Source organism: Gadus chalcogrammus, chromosome 7 (genome assembly GCF_026213295.1).
Source record: "Gadus chalcogrammus isolate NIFS_2021 chromosome 7, NIFS_Gcha_1.0, whole genome shotgun sequence".
Classification (NCBI taxonomy): Eukaryota; Metazoa; Chordata; class Actinopteri; order Gadiformes; family Gadidae; genus Gadus; species Gadus chalcogrammus.
The window spans coordinates 11,139,424-11,163,443 of NC_079418.1; the positions used below are offsets into that span (position 1 = coordinate 11,139,424).

The window sequence follows — 24,020 nt, forward strand, 5'->3', positions numbered from 1 at the left end:
GGGTAGGTGAGGCGCACATTCCCGTGACTTGCCTGACGTCCACCAAGGGCTCCTCCCACCGGGGCTTCTGATTGGCCGAGAGGCTTCCCTCTGAGGGGCGTCAATGGCAACAGCAGCAGTAATGTGAACATTATATAACTATGGCAGATGAAGGGGTAGGGCGCGCGGAGGGGGGAGTGAGTAATCAAGGCGGACTGAAAAGAGAGAAAGGGAGAGCGAGGGATAGAGTTGTTTATGGAGAGGGAGAGTGTGAGGACACTTTAGAAAGAGGAAACGAGACTGAGACTGTGAGAGCTAATCTCTCTCAGTCATTCACTTATTTATTTTTTATCAAATAACTGCTCTGGAGGAGCCTCCACAAGCAGCAGGCACTTAAAGGACAGCATCGGCATGATTCAATTTGTTCTCCCCATTGCGTCCTTCCATAAGAACACAACGTCACCAATGAAGAGGGGGGGGGTTGCGGGCTGTTTTGCCCATGAAAGTTCAGGCAGTCACATGTGACGGGGTCAGTCCACCACAGGTTCACTGATGCACTTCCATTGTGTAAGAACGTTGGACACATTAAAACAAGTCACACAGCCACTAATGCTGTGCATTATATCACATGTCAGGACAGCCTGGGTTTAGGCTTTGGCTTTGTTCATGGTTCCCTCACTCGCAGGGCTGGGTGGCCAGCTCGCTCTAGCCGTTTGGTCTGCAGATATATCCAACATTTAAAGGGGATGGAGGCCTTTAGGGGATATGTTGGTACAACTGAACAATGGGAATATCCTTACTTATATATATATTTTTTATTTTCATAGGCTGATCATTTGCCCATTATGTTATTTTGTGTTGTGGCAAAGTCAACCTGTGGGGTCTCTGAAGATACAGCAGCATAATATTTTAATTACAAATAAAGCTATTTTCCTTTCCACATACAGAGTAATATTGACGTTAAGTAAGGGATAATGTATAGAACGCCGGTCATTATCGGGAAAATAAGCCCTTACAGGGCGAACCGGGCAGCAGAGGTGTCTTGCTTCGACCTTAAGCATTATCCCGCTTATTACACCCACCAGCGGCCCCGTGGGCCTCTGGTGGGTGCAAATGCCAGGGCCTTTTTTTGATCCCAGTCTGTCCCTGGATACGAAAGACGTGAATCAGAGGCAAAAAGTCCACTTTCCTTGACAGCGGTCATTGTATGCACACACAGACGTCATCGCCAGCGTTATGCATTATCCCTTCCATATTTACTTGAGGATCGATATATATATATATTTTTTTTAAGAGACCCCCACAGAGATGGAATCATAACTCGAACCCTGACTTTACGCAACATAGCGAGCCAGTGAACCCAAAACTGTTTTCTTTTCTTTTTATTTTGCGTAGTAATTTGTCTTATATGATCGTTAACATAGTAATCTGTGCTATCACTTTTACCGAAATAAGTCCCTAATTTAGAGAAAAAAGGTGTCAAGTACTATATTTCTCCTAAAAGCTTCTCTGAAACGTATTTTATACCGTTACGGTGTGTGTGGATGGTGAAGCTCCGTCTGAGCCTATGGTATATCGGAACAGTGTGTGACGCATTTCATACACAGCATAGCTCATTATATCACTCGTACACAACGACGGTACTTAAAAAGTATCACAATGTTGCCGTGGTCCGCAACCATGGCGATAACATGCCCCCCTCTCTCTCAGCCCAAAACTATTCTTCAATTGCTGAAATACTGGCTGTTTAACCTATAATGGTATTATTAAATACAAACACAAATCAGTACTCTGTATCAGCAAGTACACAAATGTAAGTACTACTGTACTGTAAGTCCTCTGTAAGTACTATACTTACAGAACTCTTAGAATGGGAAAAGTGGAAGGGGTGCCTCCCTAGTCTGTCTATGCTATCGTTCTATGTGCCCTTTGTTGAGGTTTCTGTAAAGCGGCTTCACAATGTTGACTTAAATCTAACATTTTCCCAGTATATGATACATGTTACATGTTTTGACAGCCTACAGCCTCTTTAGGCCGACCCAGAGTCTGGCGCTTGGGGCTGTAACCAGCGCAGCCCCTATAGCCTAACGCAGCTCTACGGTGTAATGCTACACGCTGATTGGGTTAGCATGCGCCGTGACGCAGCCATTTCCAAGTGTCACCCAAAATCTCACTTCCCCAGCCTCATACTCTCACATTAGCCCATTAGGTCACATTATGGTCCCCTGATATGAATGTTGAGTCGAAGGAGATTGTTGAAATAAGCTATAGATATTTGGTGATCCATTTTAGCATACCGTTTTTTTTTTTTAAATGTCTAATAGACGTCTTGCATATTTGAACTGACTATTAGTACTGCCTATTGATTTAAAGCCCCTGAAAACAACTACTAATCTCTCAGTGTGGGGAGCGATCACGTTCACTGGGAATAAAGACGGTTAAAAACTATTGTGTGGAAGCAGATGCAAACTTGATCCATTAGTTAAAGCCAGAAAGCTTCCACTGGCCTACACAATCATGTGCTCTTGATGAAAATATTTATAGTTAATAGAAAGCGTTTTGTAGTTGGCATTCTCTTGTGTATATAAAGGTAACCGCACACAATTAATAGCAAGTGAAGGCAGTTTGTCGTTACCAGCATCACGTTAGTTCAGCAGTGTTTGGTTCGGATTTTGTCAAGCATAAATGTGTCTCCCATCTAATTCATGGATGCACATTGGAATGATTGTGAACGCATTTATTATTTGTGTGTGTGTGTGTGTGTGTGTGTGTGTGTGTGTGTGTGTGTGTGTGTGTGTGTGTGTGTGTGTGTGTGTGTGTGTGTGTGTGTGTGTGTGTGTGTGTGTGTGTGTGTGACTCTGCTGTGCTTGGCTCACAGCAGAGATAGACGGAGGTAAAAGAGAGGGACACACATGTTTGCGTGTAGGGCACTCAAAATTTGTGATCGATGTTCAGACCACAAACATTCAATAGGCTACCTCAAATCCGTCAATATTCAAGAAATCTCTTGGAGCGGGGCGCATGACCAAAAGAGGATTTGCCTCAGTACAGAACCTTGTGCTATCAGAATAGCAGCCGTTGCACTAGCAACCGTAGCATCAGTATATCAGCCATAACACTAGCCACCGTAGCATCAGAATAGCAGCCGTTGCACTAGCCACCATAGCATCAGAAAAGCAGCCGTTGCACTAGCCAACACAGCAACAGAATAACAGCCGTTTATCAGAAAAGCAGCCGTTGCACTAGCCACTGTAGCCTTAGAATAGCAACCGTAGCACTAGCCAGCATAGCCTTTGAATAGTTGCATCATGTTTGCTGCTTGGAAAGGGCAAGTGAAGGAGGAGCCCAGATCGGAGCACAGAGGGACACAGCTAGTGTGGCTGGTGGACGGACTAAGCTGTCAATTGATGATATGCTTTAGGTGTTGTTCCAGCATGTCAGAGGAATGTTACACACGAGGCTGTAATTGCCAGAAGTTGCATGATGACACTCATCGGAAAAAACTGATGGTTTTGGATTTTGTGTGATTGTCGTTGATGATTGACTTCGGTTTCTTTCATTCATGATGAGGTTCAGGTGTTTTCTTCAGGTACTTATGATCACTTGCACATGGATGGTTCTTCTATCTTTAAAACACGCACACAAACACACATACACACACACACACACACACACACACACACACACACACACACACACACACACACACACACACCACACACACACACACACACACACACACACACACACACACACACACACACACACACACACAGACATACACAGACATACACAAATAGGTAGGCCCATACAAACTCAAAGGTCCATTTTACTTCCATCTCTATCTCTCACTCACTCTCTCGTTCACTCACTCACTCACTCACTCACTCACTCACTCACTCACTCACTCACTCACTCACTCACTCACTCACTCACTCACTCACTCACTCACTCACATACAGACTCACTCTGCCCTCTTTTCTGCGTGACTTCCATAAACAAGTGTCGTCTTTCCAATGACCGCGGGGGCTTGGGTGCTTTGAAATTAGGTCAGGCTCTCCCAGCGAGTGAGAGGCCGAGAAAGAGAGGCCGAGATATAGCGCGAGAGATAGAGGGAGAGAGAAAGAGAGACTGTCTCATGTTAAGTCTCACCACATGCCAGGAAACTAACTTGATGTAAAGGGCCAATTTTTGCTCATGTTATTTGCTTCCCAAGCTGTATTTTACAGGCTTTAAGGGCACACAGCAGACAGACGGACAAACCAGGACAGACCGGACCCGAACTGGGAACTATCCGTTCATGTAAATGCAATAGGGCCAGCATATTACATAAAGCCCCCTGCCTTCAGGTGCTGGATTTACAAAGTAAACATGAGTAGTGGAGGCCGGATTAAAGGCTTTCTGTAAAAGCCAAGGAATTCCCCAGATTATGAAATTTGGGCAATGTTGACATCCACGTGTTTTGTGTATTTTTACGTCATTGTGTAATGATTGTTTTTTGGCATTGCAATATGTGCAGACACTTCCGGGGGGGGGGGGGGGGGGTTCTGTCGTTGAGAGAGCTGACAAAATGGTAGTCTTGCGGCTAGTAAACTTAATACCTCGGTTCAAGGACTATGGCTAAGGCTTAGGCTAATTATAGACAAAGAGATAGAAAGAGAGAGAGAGAGAGAGAGAGAGCGTAGATGACTCACGGTACTTTTTATTCCTAACCTCTAAAGATGGGGCTTGAATCCGCGTTTTGATTTCCACACATTCTCTAAGGGTTTTCTCGATATTTGCTGAAAGGATTTGGATGGTGGTTATAGATGGTTTAATTATTCTTTGTAATATTCTCAAGGATCAAGGCATTCAGGGATATGTTTATGGGTTGTTTATGTTTGTACCTAGGATCTAATGTTTGAGGATTTATGGTTGATTCCTAACTAGCTCAACATTTATATGGTCTAGCGAACGCTTGTTACAGTGTTTGTGTTTATGAAGTGTCTGTTAAATCCAGGTAGTCTTTGCACATTGGCTGGGACTACAATTACACTATCCTTGCCCAAACACCTTCTATCTGTGCCTTGTCCTCTAAGATGGAATTGACTTGTTGGGACACTTGTCTTGCTCTAGTAACTGTCAGTCACTTGAGATGACAGATTGTCTGTCTGTCTGTCTGTCTGTCTGTCTGTCTGTCTGTCTGTCTGTCTGTCTGTCTGTCTGTCTGTCTGTCTGTCTGTCTGTCTGTCTGTCTGTCTGTCTGTCTGTCTGTCTGTCTGTCTGTCTGTCTGTCTGTCTGTCTGTCTGTCTGTCTGTCTGTCTGTCTGTCTGTCTGTCTGTCTGTCTGTCTGTCTGTCTGTCTGTCTGTCTGTCTGTCTGTCTGTCTGTCTGTCTGTCTGTCTGTCTGTCTGTCTGTCTGTCTGTCTGTCTGTCTGTCTGTGTATTGAGAGATGAAAGGGATTTCATTCTTAGAAATGTTGTGATAATATATCACCGTTCGAACACTGTTCAAACCGAAAACTGTAAAACCCATCGACCTATTTTAGTTTTTTTTGTTTGTCCTTTCTAATCTTTTTTGTGAGTTTTCCAATGCAGTGGTTCAACAAAGATCTCTGAAAATCAAACATTATGAGCATGAAAATTATTGCTAACAAATATTGCTGAAGCAATAGCATAAAAAAACTAAAAACAATGAAACAATGCACTGAACAAGCAAAACAACATTTTTTTTTTTCAAAAATAATCAATGAAACTCTCACATCTCTCTCTCTCTCTTCCTCTCAGCTCGTCCTCCAGAATAACAGAGGGAGGAGGTCCGGTGAAGCCAGTGGGCGCGGCCCACAAGACATGCCTGGTGTGCTCAGACGAGGCCTCTGGCTGCCACTATGGCGTGGTCACCTGCGGCAGCTGCAAGGTGTTCTTCAAGAGGGCCGTGGAAGGTGCGTGCCCCCACCTCCACCACAATGTCCACACACTCTGCAAAGGCACAAAGCTCACACACAACAGTCCACATACTCCTACTGAATACAGCTCAGAACTGGATCACCAACCCTGGGGAGTGATGGTGTCATCATTATTGTCATAATTATTGTTTTTATACTTTCAACCAACAGCAAAATATTACCTTTGATGTTTGTGATTTGTGACTCCATTAAGAATCTCTGTGTTGTTCTCCGTGATTAAGAGCACTGGAACGTAGAGTTGGTGGATTGACTCCTGTGCAATGGAACAATTGTGGCAGCAACTTAATCAAGATCTAAAAGTCGAAAAAAGAAAACTGAGCAACAAAAATACTAATTAAAGTAAAAATAAAAGTAGTGGAAAGCAAGGAGACACCGATAACATGTTTATGCTAACCCATTTACCTTTTAAACATCAACTCCCAGCGAGTGAGAGTAAAAGTCCAAAGTGTTGAGAAAATCTTGTGTTGGCTGTTGTGTGTGTGTTTGTCATAGCCTGGGGTCAAATGGGCTCAGGGCCGTCTGATTATTGGAACAGCACCCAGGAAGTGAATCATCGGAATAGCCTCCTGCTACCTATTTTATTTTGATGTTTATGTTTTCACACTTTGTTTCCTTTACTTTCTTTTATTTATTTAGCATTTCCCTTTTAGCTCGTCATTCTCTCTTTCAATCCATCTTTGTCACTCTATTCTCTTGTTTCCACCCACTTCCTTCCACTCAAGGGTGGGATTGTGAGCAGTTTTATATTTTGGTCCAAATAAAATAAAAAGTACTCACTCGGAAGAAGTCAATGGCATGGAAAGTAAATCAACTCCAAGAGTGAAGTTAATTAAACTTAAGTCAACTAAAAGACACGTCTACTATTGAATGTGTGAATGCACTCAAGAGTGCAAACTAGAATATACAACGGAGCACCCAAATAGGGAAGTCAGTAATTATTCTTCTCAACCACGCCAATCTTCCTCACAAAGTGTATTGGCTAATGATTTAAACTTAAGAATCAAAAACATCCAAATAGCCTTGATGAAGTTAATCAATGTTACTTTATATTCTGCATCCACAGTTCCCAATAAGGGTATACACAGAGGCGCTTGAGGGGGGTTGCAAAGATACCTGATACATCGATCTACATTCCTTTATGGCTGCATGGGGATCATAATTCAGGGCTCCAGACTAACTTTTTGCATTGGTCGCACTGGTGTGCCTAACTTTCTTTTTTTTTTAGGTGCACCATCACAAAATGTAGGTGCACCCACATTTTTCATTGCGTCGCTGTTTAACGCCATAAGGTCACCTTTTTATCGCTCTCCATAACTTTCATATAATGTGAATGATTTTTTAAACAAGAATAAGGTGGAGAGAAATGCTTATCTTTTTTTATATTGTGTGATATTTTTTTTTTCCATAGCTGCATGAATGAGGACTGTAGTAGGCTATGCCATGCGTTAAAATAATAATAATAATAATAATAACAATAATAAACTCAAGCAAAGTAGTTTATATCCCAGCCTTCCAAAACAGAATCTTGTTTCAGGGTAAATTATAACGTTGGTTAAATTATATGGGAAAGAGCTGAACAACAGTGGTAAGAATTTGTACTTTTAAATACAATGGCATCTGCAAACGACGCGTACAGCAAACCCATATTTTGCTTGACAAACGAGAATCGGGGTGACGGGATTGGATGATATTTAAACGTGAGTTAACATCATTATTAAGCCGCCAAGTGAGTGTTTAAAAGTAATGAATGATGGCTTGGCGCGCGTGTGTGCACACGATCGTGTTAAACAACACGTAAACTAAACATGTACGTAACGCATAATACAGTCCGTGGCAATAGTATATTAACGGGTGGACACATGCATAATTATGAAGCAAGAAGTCGATAACTTACTACTCATACAACCGCATACAAACTTTGAAAAAAGTCTGTACATGATTTTTTAGTGAATTGCCATTTTCTGCAAGTACCCCGCCTACAGCTTACCAAACGGCGGTCAGTTTCAAACGTGGCCCCCCTCCTACTAGAAGGGGGCACGTTGAATCTTACCTCCCACTTCTTCGCCAAGTCCCCTCCAATCAGAGCATATGCTAAAAGATTGTGTGGGACCCCGGGCGGACAGCATCAGACTGCGGCGGGGGGACTCGGCGGCAGCTCGCTCCGGGGTTACAATCCCTCTCCTCCGAGCCTCCCCCGCCGATCTGCCGGACCCTGCCCGCCGAGCTTCTGCGTCAGTCCGGAGGATGTAGACATGAGAGAAAGGATTTTGTCTCCCGGAGCTGGCTGCCATACTGCCTCCGAGCTAAACCACTCCCGCGGACTCAGCTCCCGGAGTACACCGCCGTAGCAGCCGGAAAGCTCGGCGGCAGAGAGTCAAGGCCAAAGTTAATTTCCCCTAAATTCTTCTCAACCATGGCCGAGAATATCCCCCCACTACGAGTCTTTACTTGTTGTGGGAAGTACCGAGACTGATCGACGACTCAGTCTTTATGATTCATAATATCATCCGAGGGAGCACATAGGTTTTTGGGCCGGGATATTAGATATAATATTATATAAATACCCATCCATAATATTATTATTATTATTACATTATATTTATACAGATATAGAGCTCCAGGAGTCCGCAAAAACGGCAAGAATCCCTTCTCCTCCATGCTATGGTTCAGTCTGGACAGCTCATTGGTCAATGGGCAGCAGCTCATTTGCATTAAAGCTACAGACACCAGAAACTGTGCATTCTGAAGGGACTGAAACAGAGGGGAATAGCGTTAGGCAAGATGTTTTTTACTTGATGGGAAAACACTATAATATGTCTCCTTTAATGTATTGCCGCATATCATTAAATAGACCCACATTTGCGACCACAGGACACATATCATATATGTGTTAAGTTCTTTCTACCTCGGTTCATTATCTTTCTCTGTTTCAGTAACTCTTTGCGCTCAGGTCGCTGCCAATATTGAAACACAAAGAACAGACCGAGCTCTTTCTCTTGTTGGTTTAGACCACGATATGATCCTACCATGAGTGTGAGTTCGGTCACAGGAGAACTCAGAGAGATGATGCGATTGCGAAAGAAATTTATGTTTTCACCCTGGCAGGGTCAGGTGCACCAGTGTGAACTAGAAAAAATATTTGTCGCACCCTTGATCGCACGCTGGAGCCCAGTAATTCAAGGTGTTGGACCAGATGGCTATAAGAAGGCTGTGAGAGCCAATATACTACACAGCAAAATTATAGTGGGCATCTCTGGGATCTCAAAAGATTTGTATTTAGATCAATTAACACCATAAATACAATATATATTGTTTAAACCAATACTGATAACCGATAACTTTCAACTCCTAAAGGCCGATACTGATACCGATATCACACACACACACACATTAATAATATGAACAAACCCTCACACTTGATGCCAGATATGCGGACATCGGTGTCGCTTAGACATCAGTAGAATCAACAGGGGTTTTTTGGTATAGCTGTTGCTGCGTTGTCCCTACAACAGAGACAACGCAGCGATATCAACATTAGTAGTTCTAACTGGAGAGACTGTGAAATCCGCAAGCTGCTGATCATGTTAGAGAAGGTGATGCATTCGCATTTAATGAAGATGGGGAAAGATGGTGCAATCTACGAATAAGGAATTTATTCGTAGATGTAAAATATTAGTAGTATGCAAATTATTCTAAAGAGGTCTACTCTCTGTGCATAGCCCCGCCTTGTCCAGTGAACCAAGAAAGCCGGCTCCGTTATGAGGGGGGATTTTACCCCCTCGGTTTTACAAAGGCAAGACAGTGAAATTGCATGGCGTGCCAAGCCGTCGACCGTACGGCGGAAACTACCACAACAGAGACTCGCTCTTCACGTGTGTGTGTACAAGGGAAAAATTTCTTTGGCCATAGGTGCCGATAAAGGGAACAAAACTGATCTCTTCGTGATTGCACTTAAGTATGTTGTTTAATTTACTCCAAGTCACGTGAGATATTTAGTTTCTCACCTCAAGGTAGAATATTGCTCATTTGGGAATTTAACAAATGTTTACACGTAGCAAGCTAGTAACTCTTACAAATGATCAATTTAGAAAAAAACCAAGTTGGGTGTAATTTATATTTTCTATGACGAATTACTATAACTATTCAAGAGCAATATTCAACCTAAAATGTATTTAAAGAAGACACAAAGTCACATGAAATTGTGTGAATTCTTATGTAATCCTTTATGTATATAGGTAAGCCCGTTTGAGGTTGTAAGGATACTTCTGCATTTAACCGTTATGTACAGAGGTAAATCTGATATAGGTTTTTCCATACATAAAGGTGTTTTGAACCTTTATGTATATAAAGGTGTCCCTGATTGAGGATTTGCAACTATTTTACGCTATTACAATAGCAGCAGAAATGTATGAACACTACAATACAATCCATTCATCGACACAGCAAAGATCAAATAGACAGTTGATGAAGCAGGGCAGAACGGTCACAGCAGATATGTCATAGGCAGATTCGGTTCCTGTTACACAATGGTGGATTGCTGACTAATTTGGCAACATGTATTGAATCAGAATTCATAGAAATACAGTTGCTGATACGATCAGAGCAATGCCAGTTCACATGCTATTTGTTATGTTTGACTTAAGGCAGCCAATGTTTGCCATTTTATTGGCATCAATGTCCTCTTTCCTGGAGCCACTTTGTTTAGAAGTTTCGATTGACATTACAATTCCAAAAAAAACTGTTGCGTTGCGAAATGGGCAAAGCCTAAGGTCAAAAGGTCAATTTTCCTGTAGAAGTTTGTTTTGTAATGAATTGATTATCTGAAAATAACAGACAATCGCGGTAGGCTCATCGATTATGTGACAATGATATTAGATTTTATAATTGTTTTCCTTTTATAATTGCTTCAACTTTCCTTTAATAGAATATAGAGATACTTAATTTGTTCTCCAAATAGAAATTAAGTGTTGCAGCAGCATTCACATAAATGACAAACTTACAAAAACACACAATTAGGGAGGTAAAACAGAATTACAACACATATATAAATATTTTAGAAAACAATATAATACAATGGAGATATAATTTGTACCAGATGGCACGATATTGCCATTTAAATCCAAATTAAATTACAATGTGCATTGTGCACCGCCACTCAGGATGGGAGCTCCTGCTGTGAGTGGCCCTACCGCGGGGGGGCCCAGAGGGGAGTCCTCGTGGGAGGCCAGTGCCGTGGGCAGGGATGACCTCCGGGGACGGCAGAGCTGGAGGAGCCTCCGACTGTAGACCCTCGGTTGTGTCCCCATTATGTTGTGTAGGGGGTGTGAGATATTTTCCAATATGTGGAGTAGCTTGTGCAACCTTCTTCGCTGCACAACCATATGCAACATATTGCCTCACAAATTGAAAGACCTCTGCTTCCTCATGAAGTAGAATGTGCTCCATCCCATCCTGTACACAACCAAGTGCTACATTTCCAGTAAGGTCTGTTCTCCAGGTGTTTGTGGCCCTCCACCACCCCGAGTTCTTCCCCTAGGTTGGAAGCACGGTTCAGCATAGTGCTGTTCCTCCTAATACCCACAACCATCTCCTTCGTCGTGGCACGTTTAAGAGACGGTGGCTGATCCATGCCACAAAGTGGACGGCGGTCGCTGTGCTCTGTCTCCTGTCCAACACCGAAGAGCGCCACCATGGCAGAGGTATCCGATGACGTCTGCAGTTCCCTAGTCGTACTGCAAGTCGGATGTGTACAGGCGAGGTGAGAGCCCGGAGCCCCGCGGTGCTCCAGTGCTGCTGACCACCTGCTCAGACACGCGTCCCCTCCGCCTCCCCAACGGTGGTCCGTCCATCAGGGACTTCCTAATCCAGGAGTTTGTCAAGGTGTTGTAAAGGCACTGGAGGAGTCAGCAAACATTCTCACAGTGCAGCCTGTTTTTTTCCAGGGGAGAGTAGGCTCACAGAGCCGGTGAGCCTACTCTCGAGCTCAGGCAGAAGCCCAACTGCAGGGTGGTGTGATGCTCGGGCCAATGGGCTTCAGTCATTTTCTGCTGTTTGGAGAAGAGTTCTTAGATACCTGAACAAGGCAGGATATCTGGTACCAGGAACCAGGAACCTGGAGGACAGGGGGGAAGGTAGAGGGATGCAAGTGTTTCTGGATGTTTGTGAGGCCGTAGAACGTTTGTATCCTTCTAAGCGATTAGTTTGCTATGTACACATACTTGTACCTTTTAACTCTAACCCTGATGTTCTACACTCATTCACAATTATTTTGTAGCAATGATTCATCTGGGAGAGTTTAATGCATTTCGGTTATACAACTGCTGGCAAACCCGTAAAGAAAAGTGATCATGGGGGATGCGTTTTTTTCTTCCGAGAAAATTCCTTTCAAGAACGTTTTGCTCGGCCATTGCTGTCAGGTGCGTTCATCTCCCTGGAGAACCTGGTTAGTCCTCAGATCTCAAATGGAACGTCAAAATGTCACTCATCATTTTAATCATTGTCGATACAAAATTTTAATATAGTGTATAGGGATGCACCGATCCGATATTTGTATCGGTATCGGTACCGATATTGAAGACATTTCTAGATCGGGTATCGGTGACAAATGGGCCGATCCATATTTAATTATTATTTATTATTATTATTTTTTTATTTTTTTTTACGTTTATGTACATACTTGAATCCTATTCCTACTACCTTGCTGCTTTGATAATTGAATTTCCCACGAAAATGTTCTCACGGGATTAATAAAAGTGTATCTATCTATCTATCTATTGGCTGATCTATTCAGTTTCTATGCTGTGCGCTGTGAGTGACGTCATAAACAAGCAACACGCCGTGCGGAGCCTACAGTGATTGCAAAATGGAGCGAGCAAACGGATCTGCTATCTGGAGCTATTTCACTTTACCTAAGCCAGCAAGCTCCACGGCTACATGCAACATGAAATGTTTAAGTCAAGTCTCATGATCCCAGTCTTTTCCCCTCAATGAAACTTACAGTTTGTAGCCATAATTTCGCGCTGTTTTTCTATATCGGTATCGGATCGGTATCGGCCGATACTAAACCTCAGATATCGGTATCGGTATCGGAGGTGAAAAAAGCGGATCGGTTTATCCCTAATAGTGTACAGAAAACGGTTACAAACAGATGTATTTCAAAATATGACATGTAATGGTAAAAGCTAAAAACAAATATCTCAACTTCTTCTTGGGTCGGTCAAAAGCAAACAGAAACATACGCGTGCATTACCTTGGGACGTGACAGCTCGGCCCACCGAGGGCCTCGACCGAGCGAGTGGCCTCCAGTGTGGCGCCTCCAGCCAGCGGCCCCGCCCTCTCTCCAGCGGCGGCTGCTGGGAGCTCTCCACGTGGTCGATGGAGGTGCTTAAAATAAAGAATCCCTTGCCCCGTGTGAGCACGCTCCAATATAAAGTGAATGGTAGGCGAGTGGGCCACGCCCCGCTATTTGGTGGGGCCGAGCCCACCAAACAGTTATTTTTTGTTTATGACATCTATTCAACTTGATGTATACAGATGCATCTTCCAAATGCAAGACGCAGCTTGAGTTTTAACTAATGTCTGTCAGACAAATGTCCTTTGTCAGCCATGTGTACTCCAAACAAAATAAATGAGGTAATAATGGAGGAGAAACTTAAAAGGTTATGTGAACGCACCACACCCTGGGCTGAGGTGGTCCGAGGCGGAGATAGGCTGAGCTGTGTTGGGGGCGTCCATGCAGGGTCATACCAGAGTACAACTGCTGGTCGTACATTAACACACGTCTTGGACGTGTGTTACTGAGGCTTATTGCTAGCACGCTTTCTGGAAACACTCCCTTGTGCTGGTGATAGTAATGATAAACATTGACTCATGCAAGGGATTGCATTGTTGAGTCTTTTCTTTCTGTAAAATTGTCCTTTATGTAAAGCTCATACATCTTAACTGTGCCTGCTTTTGTAAGTGATGATAAAATGATGTCTGTGACTGTGTCTGTTGTCGGCAGAGGTAGTGACGGTATGGTTTTCTTCTTTCTCCCCCTTGCTGTCCTCCGGTTTGGTGTCTATGCTGAAGGATGGAGGGCGAGACAAAACACAGATGGTAAATAAATACACCTTTAATTATACCAACTAGAGTTTCAGCTGATTGTAATGTTCTTGATTGACTTAAAACAGGAACCCCTCCCACATGTGATTCAGATGTTAATGTCTGCAGCTAATCTAACAAATGAGTAAATGTTAATTGGCAATGATTGATGTTAAGCATACTTTTTCAGGGGGGTTATTCAATTTCAATTCATAGACATAGACAGAGGTCTCCAGATGCGACAGAACATTATAACAGTACATTATTGATTATTGTCTTTCGTTAGTAAATATGATTACCAAATCAATCAGACTATGTAATTATGTCAAATATATTTTATGTATTTCTGTATAATATTTGTGCACAATGTACCAAGCAAACAAGCAAAACATATCAAGGTCCTCTTGAAAAGCCTTTGACTTTGTAAAATTCCTGTTGTCGTAGAATTACCTTTACCTTTATCTTTTATGATGTGCCTCGGATTAAGCAAAAACATGTTAGTGTCTGTGTCTACATGTCTGTGATTACATTCAGACTAGTAGGGAGCCGACCAGCTGCATTAGCTTTTCAACCTGCTGTGATAGCGGTGCTTTGTAGCCGTGTTTGTTTAGTTAGCGGCTCACAGTAGGATTAGAGGCAGATCATATCAATGGGATCAGGTCCAATTCGTTGTTTCTCTGGAAAGTTGTGAAAAAGGCGATACGAGTGCCCCAAGGAAGGTGTAGATTGTGGTTGGGAACAGTGCAATAAACCAAGACTGCTGTAATGTATGAAGAGTGTATTTTTTAAAAAGCAGTAATTGCTGATAATTCCTGCAGTGTCACTCGACATTTCTAATGTGGACAAAGATTATACATTTTGTGTACGTTTTGCATAGTTGTGTTTGACCTCCCAGACAGAATGTACCATGTTCGAGCTCCATTGACCAGACAGTCCAGAAAGTCCGACTTTTTTGGAGCTAATGGTTACCTAAGAAGCCAGCATGGTAGCCACAAGGCAAGTGGCTGACTTTCATGACCCTGGGATATAAACCACAGCCGACAAGGGCTCAGTATGTTGGCAGATTAGGAGCGTGGGTTTCCAACAGCAGGCTCGCTGGTTCTGCAGGGTTCCTTCCTGATTCCACCGCAGTTAAAGGCAAATCGCTTTGTGTTTGGACAATCTTTGAAATCGTATAACTTCAATCTTCCCCCACGCATGTTCAACAACACATGGGAGAGATACAAAACAGAACAAAGGAACAGAGAGGACACATTTCTTGAGTAGAAGTTGTAGCAGCATTACTTTAATTTGTATGTTATATATAGCTCCTCGATTTGTACCCTTGCAAACTGCGTATGATACGTTGGCTGCAGTCTTGACGGATGTGAGCAGCTATGTTTCCATCTTGCTGACGTAACATGTAACTCAAGCGTGTATTCAATTGGATCATGATAAAAATAGGAAACAGCTCGATGAGCTTATAGATTCTCATGCCCGCTCACACATTATTTCAAATGGCTTCTTGTTGCATAATCTGTGTTCTGCAACATCGAGTAGAACGTTTATGGGCTTTAAGAACAAGTCAATGGAAATAAATAATAAATGAGAATTACCTTTTATCTATTTCCCCAATTAGGGTTTACCCATTGAATATACATCTAATAAATTATATACCTTTAAAATAGTTTACATGTGAAACTATTTTAATGATTTTGAACGTTTCATTTCCATCGGATACCAGCTCTTGATGATCCTCATACTTAAAGGTGTTTGATTTGCATGATCTATTTTTGGGTGGCTAAGAGACAAAGTGTACCAATGCTGCTCCGGTTTGGCGCTTCCGCAAGTTTCCATGTCTTGTTTTTAGAACATCCAACAAAACCCACAGATCTTTGGATTACATGTTTCTCCACCACTTTTACTCAAGAAGAACCACAGCAGACCGCCTCGTGGAGGTTTAGGTCGTACAATATAAGCATCTGGGATAGTTTGAGCAGGCCGATGATCTGTCTATTCTCTGCGAGGAGAGGGCCAGTCTGCTGATCACGGAGACTATAGCTGCAGTGCGCGTGGTCTCACGTTGGTGTGCGGGAATGCCCGTCTTTTTATCTCTTTTTCATGTAAGCTAGTTGGGGGGGGGAATTATTACACTTTTAATGGATTAGCATGTTGGGACTCCTGCTTGACCGCAGACTACTTATGGAGAGGTTGCGTTTCATTTTGGAGATGGATATCAATGAACCGTGTGTTGTGTTTTTTTTTTGGCTAATAGTGAGGCTACAATAAGTTACTACGAAACCTCCAGCAAAAAAGGAAACTTCTGGAAGGTTCCTGATTGAATTCCAGCTTTCAACACCTTTCCGTGCCCAGTTGTATCAAAACAAGGTTTGTTAGCTCAGGATGGAATGCAGTGAAGGCTGCCTGGCATGCCTGTGTCTCTGTATATTTATGGTGTGTAACCAAAATTATGTGAGGACTAACCATGCCAAAAGGATGTGAAAAAATCGGGACCCCCCCTCATATGATACTCATCAGGCCGGTTTGCGTACAAACCCATTCTTCATGCATCTTCTTCATAATGGGCTAGTGTGGCCTTGTGGCCTTGGCAGAGTTGGTGATTCTCTTCAAAGAACCTTCAAGGCCTGTGTATCATATCCAGTCGTGTATATCTAACCAAACTCAAAGCCATTGAGTGCATCTGAGGGGAAAAGTGGGGCATTTCTACATCGATTATGATACGTTATGGGCTCTAAGGGAGGATAGAAAAGTGTTTCATGATTTTGAAGTGTTTAAACCAATATAAGACTAGGCGAAGTAAAAAATTAGCAGGATTTCATGGAGAGCGAAAGCCAACAAGCCTATCCCACAATGCTCATGAGTACTCCCTATGCAGCATGTACATGTCAACAAGGGTCAAAGCTCAGCAAGTTGGGGCTTCTGCAAATGATGAAATGAAGGTATGGTTGGGGCAATGTGAAGGCTCCATAGATGATTGTCATAGGCAGGCTGCTCCTTGACCTCATCCTTCAGAGGCGCACAGGGTGAGGGCACAGGGCTATAGGCGTTGTCAGGTCTGCTTGGGATCAACAGGTGGTCAGTGTAGTCCGGCAATAAGAGCCCAGCGGTAAAGCTAATGCCTTCTTAAAAACGCAGTTTAGTCTAATTTCCGCTCAAGTCATTCCGGCTCCCTTATTCTCTCTCGTCCTCCTCTTCTCATCTCGGATCCGCCGCGAAACAGGGCAAGCACAACTATCTGTGGTCGGGCAGGAACGACGTGCATCATGCGGGGACGAAGAGTAACGCAGGAAGAACTGTCCGCGCAACTTGCCCGCTATTCCGGAAAATGTCTTCGAGCTGTGGATGAATCTGGAAGGTAAACAGGCAGAACTGTTGGAGTTTGAACCCTGGGGATATCGCAATTTTATACTTATGTCAAAACACGGTGATGGCGTAGAGCCAGATGATCTGTAGGAATATAACATCCCCCTCGATCAGAAAACATTACCAGGGAGCACTACTATTTGCAACACCCACTTTTTTACTTTGAGGAAAATATAATTTCTCTAACTAAATGGGCTTCTGCTATGTTGGTTGGATTAAAATATGGACTACTCAATCTTTTTTTTCTGTAATATGACTTAATTTATTTAAGTAATATATAAGTATTGAAAGGTGACGGTTAAGCCTGGCAACTGAAGCTGTGAGTCAAAACTCTTCCACAGATACGTGACAGACCATCAATGATTTTAAAACGCTAATAAGATACATCGCTGGGTAAATAATAATAATAATAATAATAATTAAATAATCAAATAGCATCCACCGTGCTGTCCTCTAATGGGTCACATAAGGTGCTCCCTCCGGATATAATTCCACATTGCATGAGTGTAATTATATTTAAGGGCTAATTTCTTGGCATTTGTTTTTTTTCACATTCTCCCTGTATGACTCACGGTGCGCCTAACTCCCCACACCGTCCTCCTGTCACTCTTATCTAGGATCTATCTATGATAAATGTGAGCCCTTTCAGAGAAACTCTTATTATCACACTGTATGTAATTTTGTTGATTGTCCGTTTGTAGTCCTGGAGATATATACATATATATATATATATATATTATATATATATATATATTATATAATATACATACATTAAATGCACCACATAACATGCCTTTCCCCCCTGGTGAGCGCAGACCCTCTCTACCTGGGTTCAGACGGGAGACATCCACTGAATCACATCCGCATCTCGTCGTCAGGGCCCCCTGTCGCTCGCTGTTCCCCGGTGTCACTTGCCTTGCCCTTCTGTCTTTCTCTCCTCTGGTTTTCCACCACACTGCTCTCTCGCTCTCTCTCTCTCTCTCTCTCTCTCTCTCTCTCTCTCTCTCTCTCTCTCTCTCTCTCTCTCTCTCTCTCTCTCTCTCTCTCTCTCTCTCTCTCTCTCTCTCGTCATCAAATAGGAGCTCTCCCAAGTGCCCTTGTTAACACCATGTTCTTTACCATATCCATGGTTTGCTTTTCAATAAGGACGAGTGTCTGTCGCTCACCTTGAGAGCACGTGTCTGTAGCCTCAGTGTTCCACACTGTAAAGACCTCTCTTCCTGCTCGGTGTCCTTCACGTCTTCACTCAGCCACAGCACCTGTCTGTATCAACCCAATGTAGTGGCATCGGCCACCATTTAACTCCCAAATTGCACATTTTCCTGGTTAATGTTAATTCATTACAGGACCGGTAATTTGAGTCCATAAAATGCAGCTGGCGTCATCTCCCTGCCTTGAACCCATTCAAAGGAGAAGATTTGAGCTTTGACACGAATCCAGTGGTTAAGACACAGGAGATGGAGCTATACTCAATATGAGTGGCAGCAAGGTTTATGACAATTAATCATAAACGAATGATTCATTGTGTAAAATGATTGTGTCGATTGTGCCTCGAGGATTAGTGAGGCATGCATTTGCATAAATGTGTGTCCTTGTCACGTGTGTGTGATTGGGAGACAGAGAATACGCATGTAAGAGGAACTAAAAACTAAAACAGGCTAATGCTCTCAGTATTTAATGCTATTGAGTGATTTTAGGGACTGCAGTGCATCAGACCAGTTGACCTTGACTCCCTCCAGGAAAAGCACTTTGTTGCCATAGGAAAGCCAACAGGAAGGGAAATTAAAAAGGCATAACATGTAATACCTTTCTCCCTTCCCCCTTAGGACATGTTCTACCAAGAGAAAATGTATATGCATTGCGAAATGCGCTTTATCTATAACCATCTTATTCATCTTATATTTATGCTTGCTGCATTGTTATTTGACTCATTGTGTGTCACAATGATACACATACCCTGCAGGGCGGCACGGCGTACCGTTCTCTGTGATGACCCCACGGCTCTGTTGTTTTGTATCCCCCCCCCTCCCCCCTCCCCCCTCCCCACTCAGCGAGGAAGAACAAGAAGCTGATCAAGATGAAGGTGCAGCAGACGTCGACCGCTCTGCCGGCGGGGGACGTGCTGTCCGGTGGCGGCGGCGGTGGCGGCGGCGGCGGCGGCGCAGGGCTGCCCAACGGGGGGCTGAACATGGCCCTGGTGCCCAGCTCCATGCCCCAGCTGGTGCCCACCATGCTGTCCCTGCTCAAGGCCATCGAGCCCGAGGTGGTCTACTCCGGCTACGACAACACGCTTCCCGACACGTCCACGCGCCTCATGACCACGCTCAACCGGCTGGGAGGGCAGCAGGTCATCTCTGCCGTCAAGTGGGCCAAGTCTCTGCCTGGTACGAGAGGGAAAACGTCTCCTTGCATTCGAGTTCAAATTTAGTTCAGAAATATGCTTGTGTGTGTGTGTGTGTGTGTGTGTGTGTGTGTGTGTGTGTGTGTTTGCACATGTGCATCTGCACGTGTGCGCTTGTGCAAGAACGGGCCCACTGATTTCCTCGCTCTGAGTAATCACCGGTGAATCATGGATGTGGGCGTTCTCGGGAAACTCACGGATGAGCTTTTAGAGAGGAAAAAAAAAAAACAAGTGTGCTCCAGGAGAAAACACTCTGTCGTGGCACTGGTCCGGAAAACAGAGTGGTGCCGGTGCTGTGTGATCGGAGATAAGGAGGGGGGCTCCCTGATGGCAAGAGGTTATGTGAACTGCTGCTTCTCAGAGGCAGTTGCTCTTGGGAAAAAAAAGGAAACGAAAAAAGGCACAGTTGAGCCACGGGCTAAACATGCCGTGCAAGCTGTGTGGAGCCGTTCTTGGAGAGGCAATTCTTCTACCTGTGGGAAAAGAGCTGAAGACTTTCGTCTGATCCTCTGCCCTGACAGAGTCGCCGTGCCAAAAGGATTGCGTGATTTATCACCTCACGCTGTAGAACTTGCTGGCCCACATTCTGACGTTTTGTAAGAGACGTCGGTGCTTATCGTGGAGCCTGCTCTGCCACTTGACGAACATGCTTTATGAAACCTGAAGACAGTAATGGCTGAGTTTGTCTGATCCCAATCCCAATCCCGACCCACCGGCCAGGTGGGCCATTACCTGGGCTGAGGTGGATCTTTCGTCAAACGTTGTCCCACAATAGTCCTGACGCCATGTTGCAGGCGTGCTGAGCCTTCTCGGCTGCAGATTGGTTGTAGCACAGATTCAAAACGAGAATTTGAACGATTGCGTGAGGCGCAGCAGACAAACGAGTCGAACTCCAACAAAAGTATTAAACAGAAGAATGTGTTTCAAAGAATTTAGGGTTGAAGGTTGGTTTCCATGACCTTGTTTGAAATTTCAGGTTGTTTACTTGGTTCACCGAGGGTTCAACATTATTAGGCAGAATCGAGTTCTAGTTTGTGTATGACTTTGCACCATTTTTTTTTTTAAAGTTAAAAGTTCATTTTTGTGTGTCCCTCCTCAGGCTTCCGTAACCTCCACCTGGACGACCAGATGACGCTGCTGCAGTGCTCGTGGCTCTTCCTCATGTCTTTCAGCCTCGGTTGGAGATCCTATGAGCAGTGCAACGGCAACATGCTCTGCTTCGCGCCCGACCTCGTCATCAACGAGTAAGAGCTCAGGATAAACGTCTAGAGTGATGTTACCACAGCTTGTTGCTTTGTATTTAGGATTAGCATTCGCTATACGAGTGCTGATGCTACACTTAACTATTCTTATTTATAAAAGCGGTTATTTCATCCGCACAGTAAGACATTTACTTTAGTACAGGAAACTAAACAAATGGGAAGATAAAAGTTCAGGATTTAAAGTTGACACACCCGCAATACTATGACATTAAGTAAAATGAGGTTCCTGGGCATGTAGTCACAAGGAAAGACTAATTGACTTAAACATTGTTCTAAAAATAAATAAAGTCCATTCTAACATTTGCATTTGATAATTACCATGGTAATAAGTCTTTGATGCAGTGATGCGCTTTTCTTTGGTCTTCAACCTTCAGTCGAATCAATCAACCTTCAATCTAAAAAGGTCAATTAACCAGAATACAATCCATTTGAACTACTCCACGCCAGAAGAACACCTGCTAAGTATAATACTACTGTGCTGGAGGGACCCGCTCTGGACCCGCTCTGGTCTCCGGTCCTACCTCAAGGACTTTCTCGTTGCTGTAGTTCTCCACTTTGGAAAGACCCCAGTATCCCAGCGCTGATAAACCGGAAATGCAATTCGCAAAAGGCCAACATTTATAAGCAGCAAATGAACATTGCACATCCACAACGACAACAATTACATTATGGTACGTTTGGTGTATGCCAACAGACGGCAAACATCGGACAACAAAAGCATACAGCATTGTTGACTCTGTCCCTCCTCTTTCCCTCCCTCCCTCCCTCCCTCCCTCCCTCCCTCCCTCCCTCTCTCTCTCCCTCCATCCCTCTGCTCCCTCCCTCCCGCTCTCTCCCTCCCTCCCTCTCTCTCTCCCTCCCTCTCTCTCCCTCCCTCCCTCTCTCTCTCCCTCCCTCCCTCTGCTCCCTCCCTCCCTCTCTCTCTCCTTCCCTCTCTCCCTCCCCAGAGAGAGGATGAAGCTGCCCTTTATGAATGACCAGTGTGAGCAGATGCTGAAGATCTCCAACGAGTTTGTTAGACTCCAGGTTTCCTACGACGAGTACCTGTGCATGAAGGTCCTACTGCTGCTCAGCACCGGTAATAGAACTGCTTCCTACTGTGTGTGTGTGTGTGTGTGTGTGTGTGTGTGTGTGTGTGTGTGTACATTCAAGAGTTTTGAAGAGATAGGGCATAAGAGAGAAAGGTATTTTTATTAATCAACACAAAACATATCCCTTCCCTCATTGCTCCTGCCCTCTTGGGTTCTTGCGTCATTGAGGTCGCACACATGTGGGCAGCATTGAGGTCGCACACATGTGATTGACCGGTGAGATGGCGACAGGGGAACCCAGAAAGGGAAGATTTGCAGGCAGTCAACCCAGAACAGATATTCTCGTAAAGCATTTCACGCACGAGCTGACGGATGACATGGTCATTTCCAACCAATTACACTCAAATGATAGCTCTTAAAGCAGACAACACCTTTTAATTATGATCAGGTAGTGAAAAGGGCAAGAAGAAGTTCTTGCTCTGTCTGCAGGCGAGCAAGACGTTTAGAGTGAGTTACCAGTGAGTGTATACATAGAAGTAACAGTCTGAGGGCCTCTCTTGCACCCAGCGCAATTGACTTTCTACACGGATGTATCGTTGCTAATTTGCACCCGGCGCAAAGCTGATTTCCCCCGCAGCAAATTCACGCCGCTAAACTTGCGCCCTGAGAGGCGTGCGAGCAAAAGCAGAGGCGTGTTCCGGCTCAAATGATGCATGGTTCTATCTTACAGATCGATAAAGCAGTTGCGCAACTGACCGAAAAATGCCTGATCTTAGTGCACTAGCGATAGTGCAGTTGGTGTTGCTATTTTGACATACCATGGCAGGTCGGAACTGTAACATAAGCTTACACACCAGTAGGCTATACAAAGCACATTTTTTTATATAATATCCATAGGGGGCTGCATGAATGAACGAAGTAGGCTTTGCAATGCGTTAAAATAATAATAATAACAATAATAACCTCGAGCAAATATCGCAGCCTTGCAAAACACTTCTCAATTGTGTTTCAGACCATTAAAATAGGGCCCTGAGCATTCAGTCAAAGATGAAATGAACTAAGAAAAGCTTTAGCTATGGAACAACAACAAAAAGTACCCTCTGATAAGTGTGTCATGGCATAAGGTGAAGACGCAGCTCATTCAATTGTGTACGTTAGTAACATTTACTCCTGCTAACTACTTTGGCAAAGCAATAGTAGTTATATTTTTTTAAAAGGGGACAATTCAAGACAAGACATGGCTTGTCTTTTTCACCCGCCCAACCGCTAATCAATGGTGTGGACTTACCGACTAATTCATCGTTTTTGATAATCTAGCCTTAAATAACCCACAATAACAAGCCAACAGCACTGTTCCAAATGTAGGCCAAAAAGCCTTGAATTAAATAGCACAGAGTGCGTCTCTCAGACAGACAGGTTGAGGCAAATGACTCACCTGACAAATGACTCAAAAAAAAATTGGTGTCTGCCATCTATTCGGGGAGAATGAAACGCTTAAAAATCAGTCAACCGTAGAAGTCAGCTATCAATATATTTGCCTGCCTCCTCTGAGATCCTTTCCAGTTGGTCTCTAGGTGCAGTTTGTTCATGGCATTGGGCCTGGCCTACAGCAGGTGCACTCTGAGAGTGGGTTTGTACTGTTGTTCTCCTTTTGTTCAGCCCTCATTTCATTTCAGAAAGCAGTAGAAACACACCAAGCTTGATCTTGTTTGTTCTTTAAAAGGGTCCAAATTGACTCCAAACTATAAAAATGATGGGTTACATATTAAATCCATGGGTTTGCTGGTAGATATCTCCACTCAAGTTAATAATGCAAAGGATCCTAAAAACAACTCAGAGGCAAAGATAAGGCCATCTTACCTCTAAAAAGCCTCCCTTCTTAAGAGATGCCTTCGGAAAGGCAGTGGCTCACAAACACTGTTTGCTTAGTTTTTACAATTCTAATTATACCTGTAGT

At 43.7% G+C, this 24,020-nt stretch overlaps 1 protein-coding gene across 1 annotated transcript in view; it reads left to right on the plus strand.

Annotated features, from left to right (window-relative positions):
• LOC130385967 (glucocorticoid receptor-like) overlaps positions 1 to 22,801 on the plus strand; it is a 71,024-nt gene extending 48,223 nt beyond the window's left edge. Inside the window, 6 exon segments of the mRNA XM_056594753.1 lie at positions 5,746 to 6,025; positions 17,343 to 17,361; positions 19,421 to 19,753; positions 20,870 to 21,014; positions 21,980 to 22,110; positions 22,794 to 22,801. Of these exon segments, the coding sequence (XP_056450728.1) occupies positions 5,746 to 6,025; positions 17,343 to 17,361; positions 19,421 to 19,753; positions 20,870 to 21,014; positions 21,980 to 22,110; positions 22,794 to 22,801 (916 nt within the window).
• The last annotated feature ends 1,219 nt before the right edge of the window (positions 22,802 to 24,020 follow it).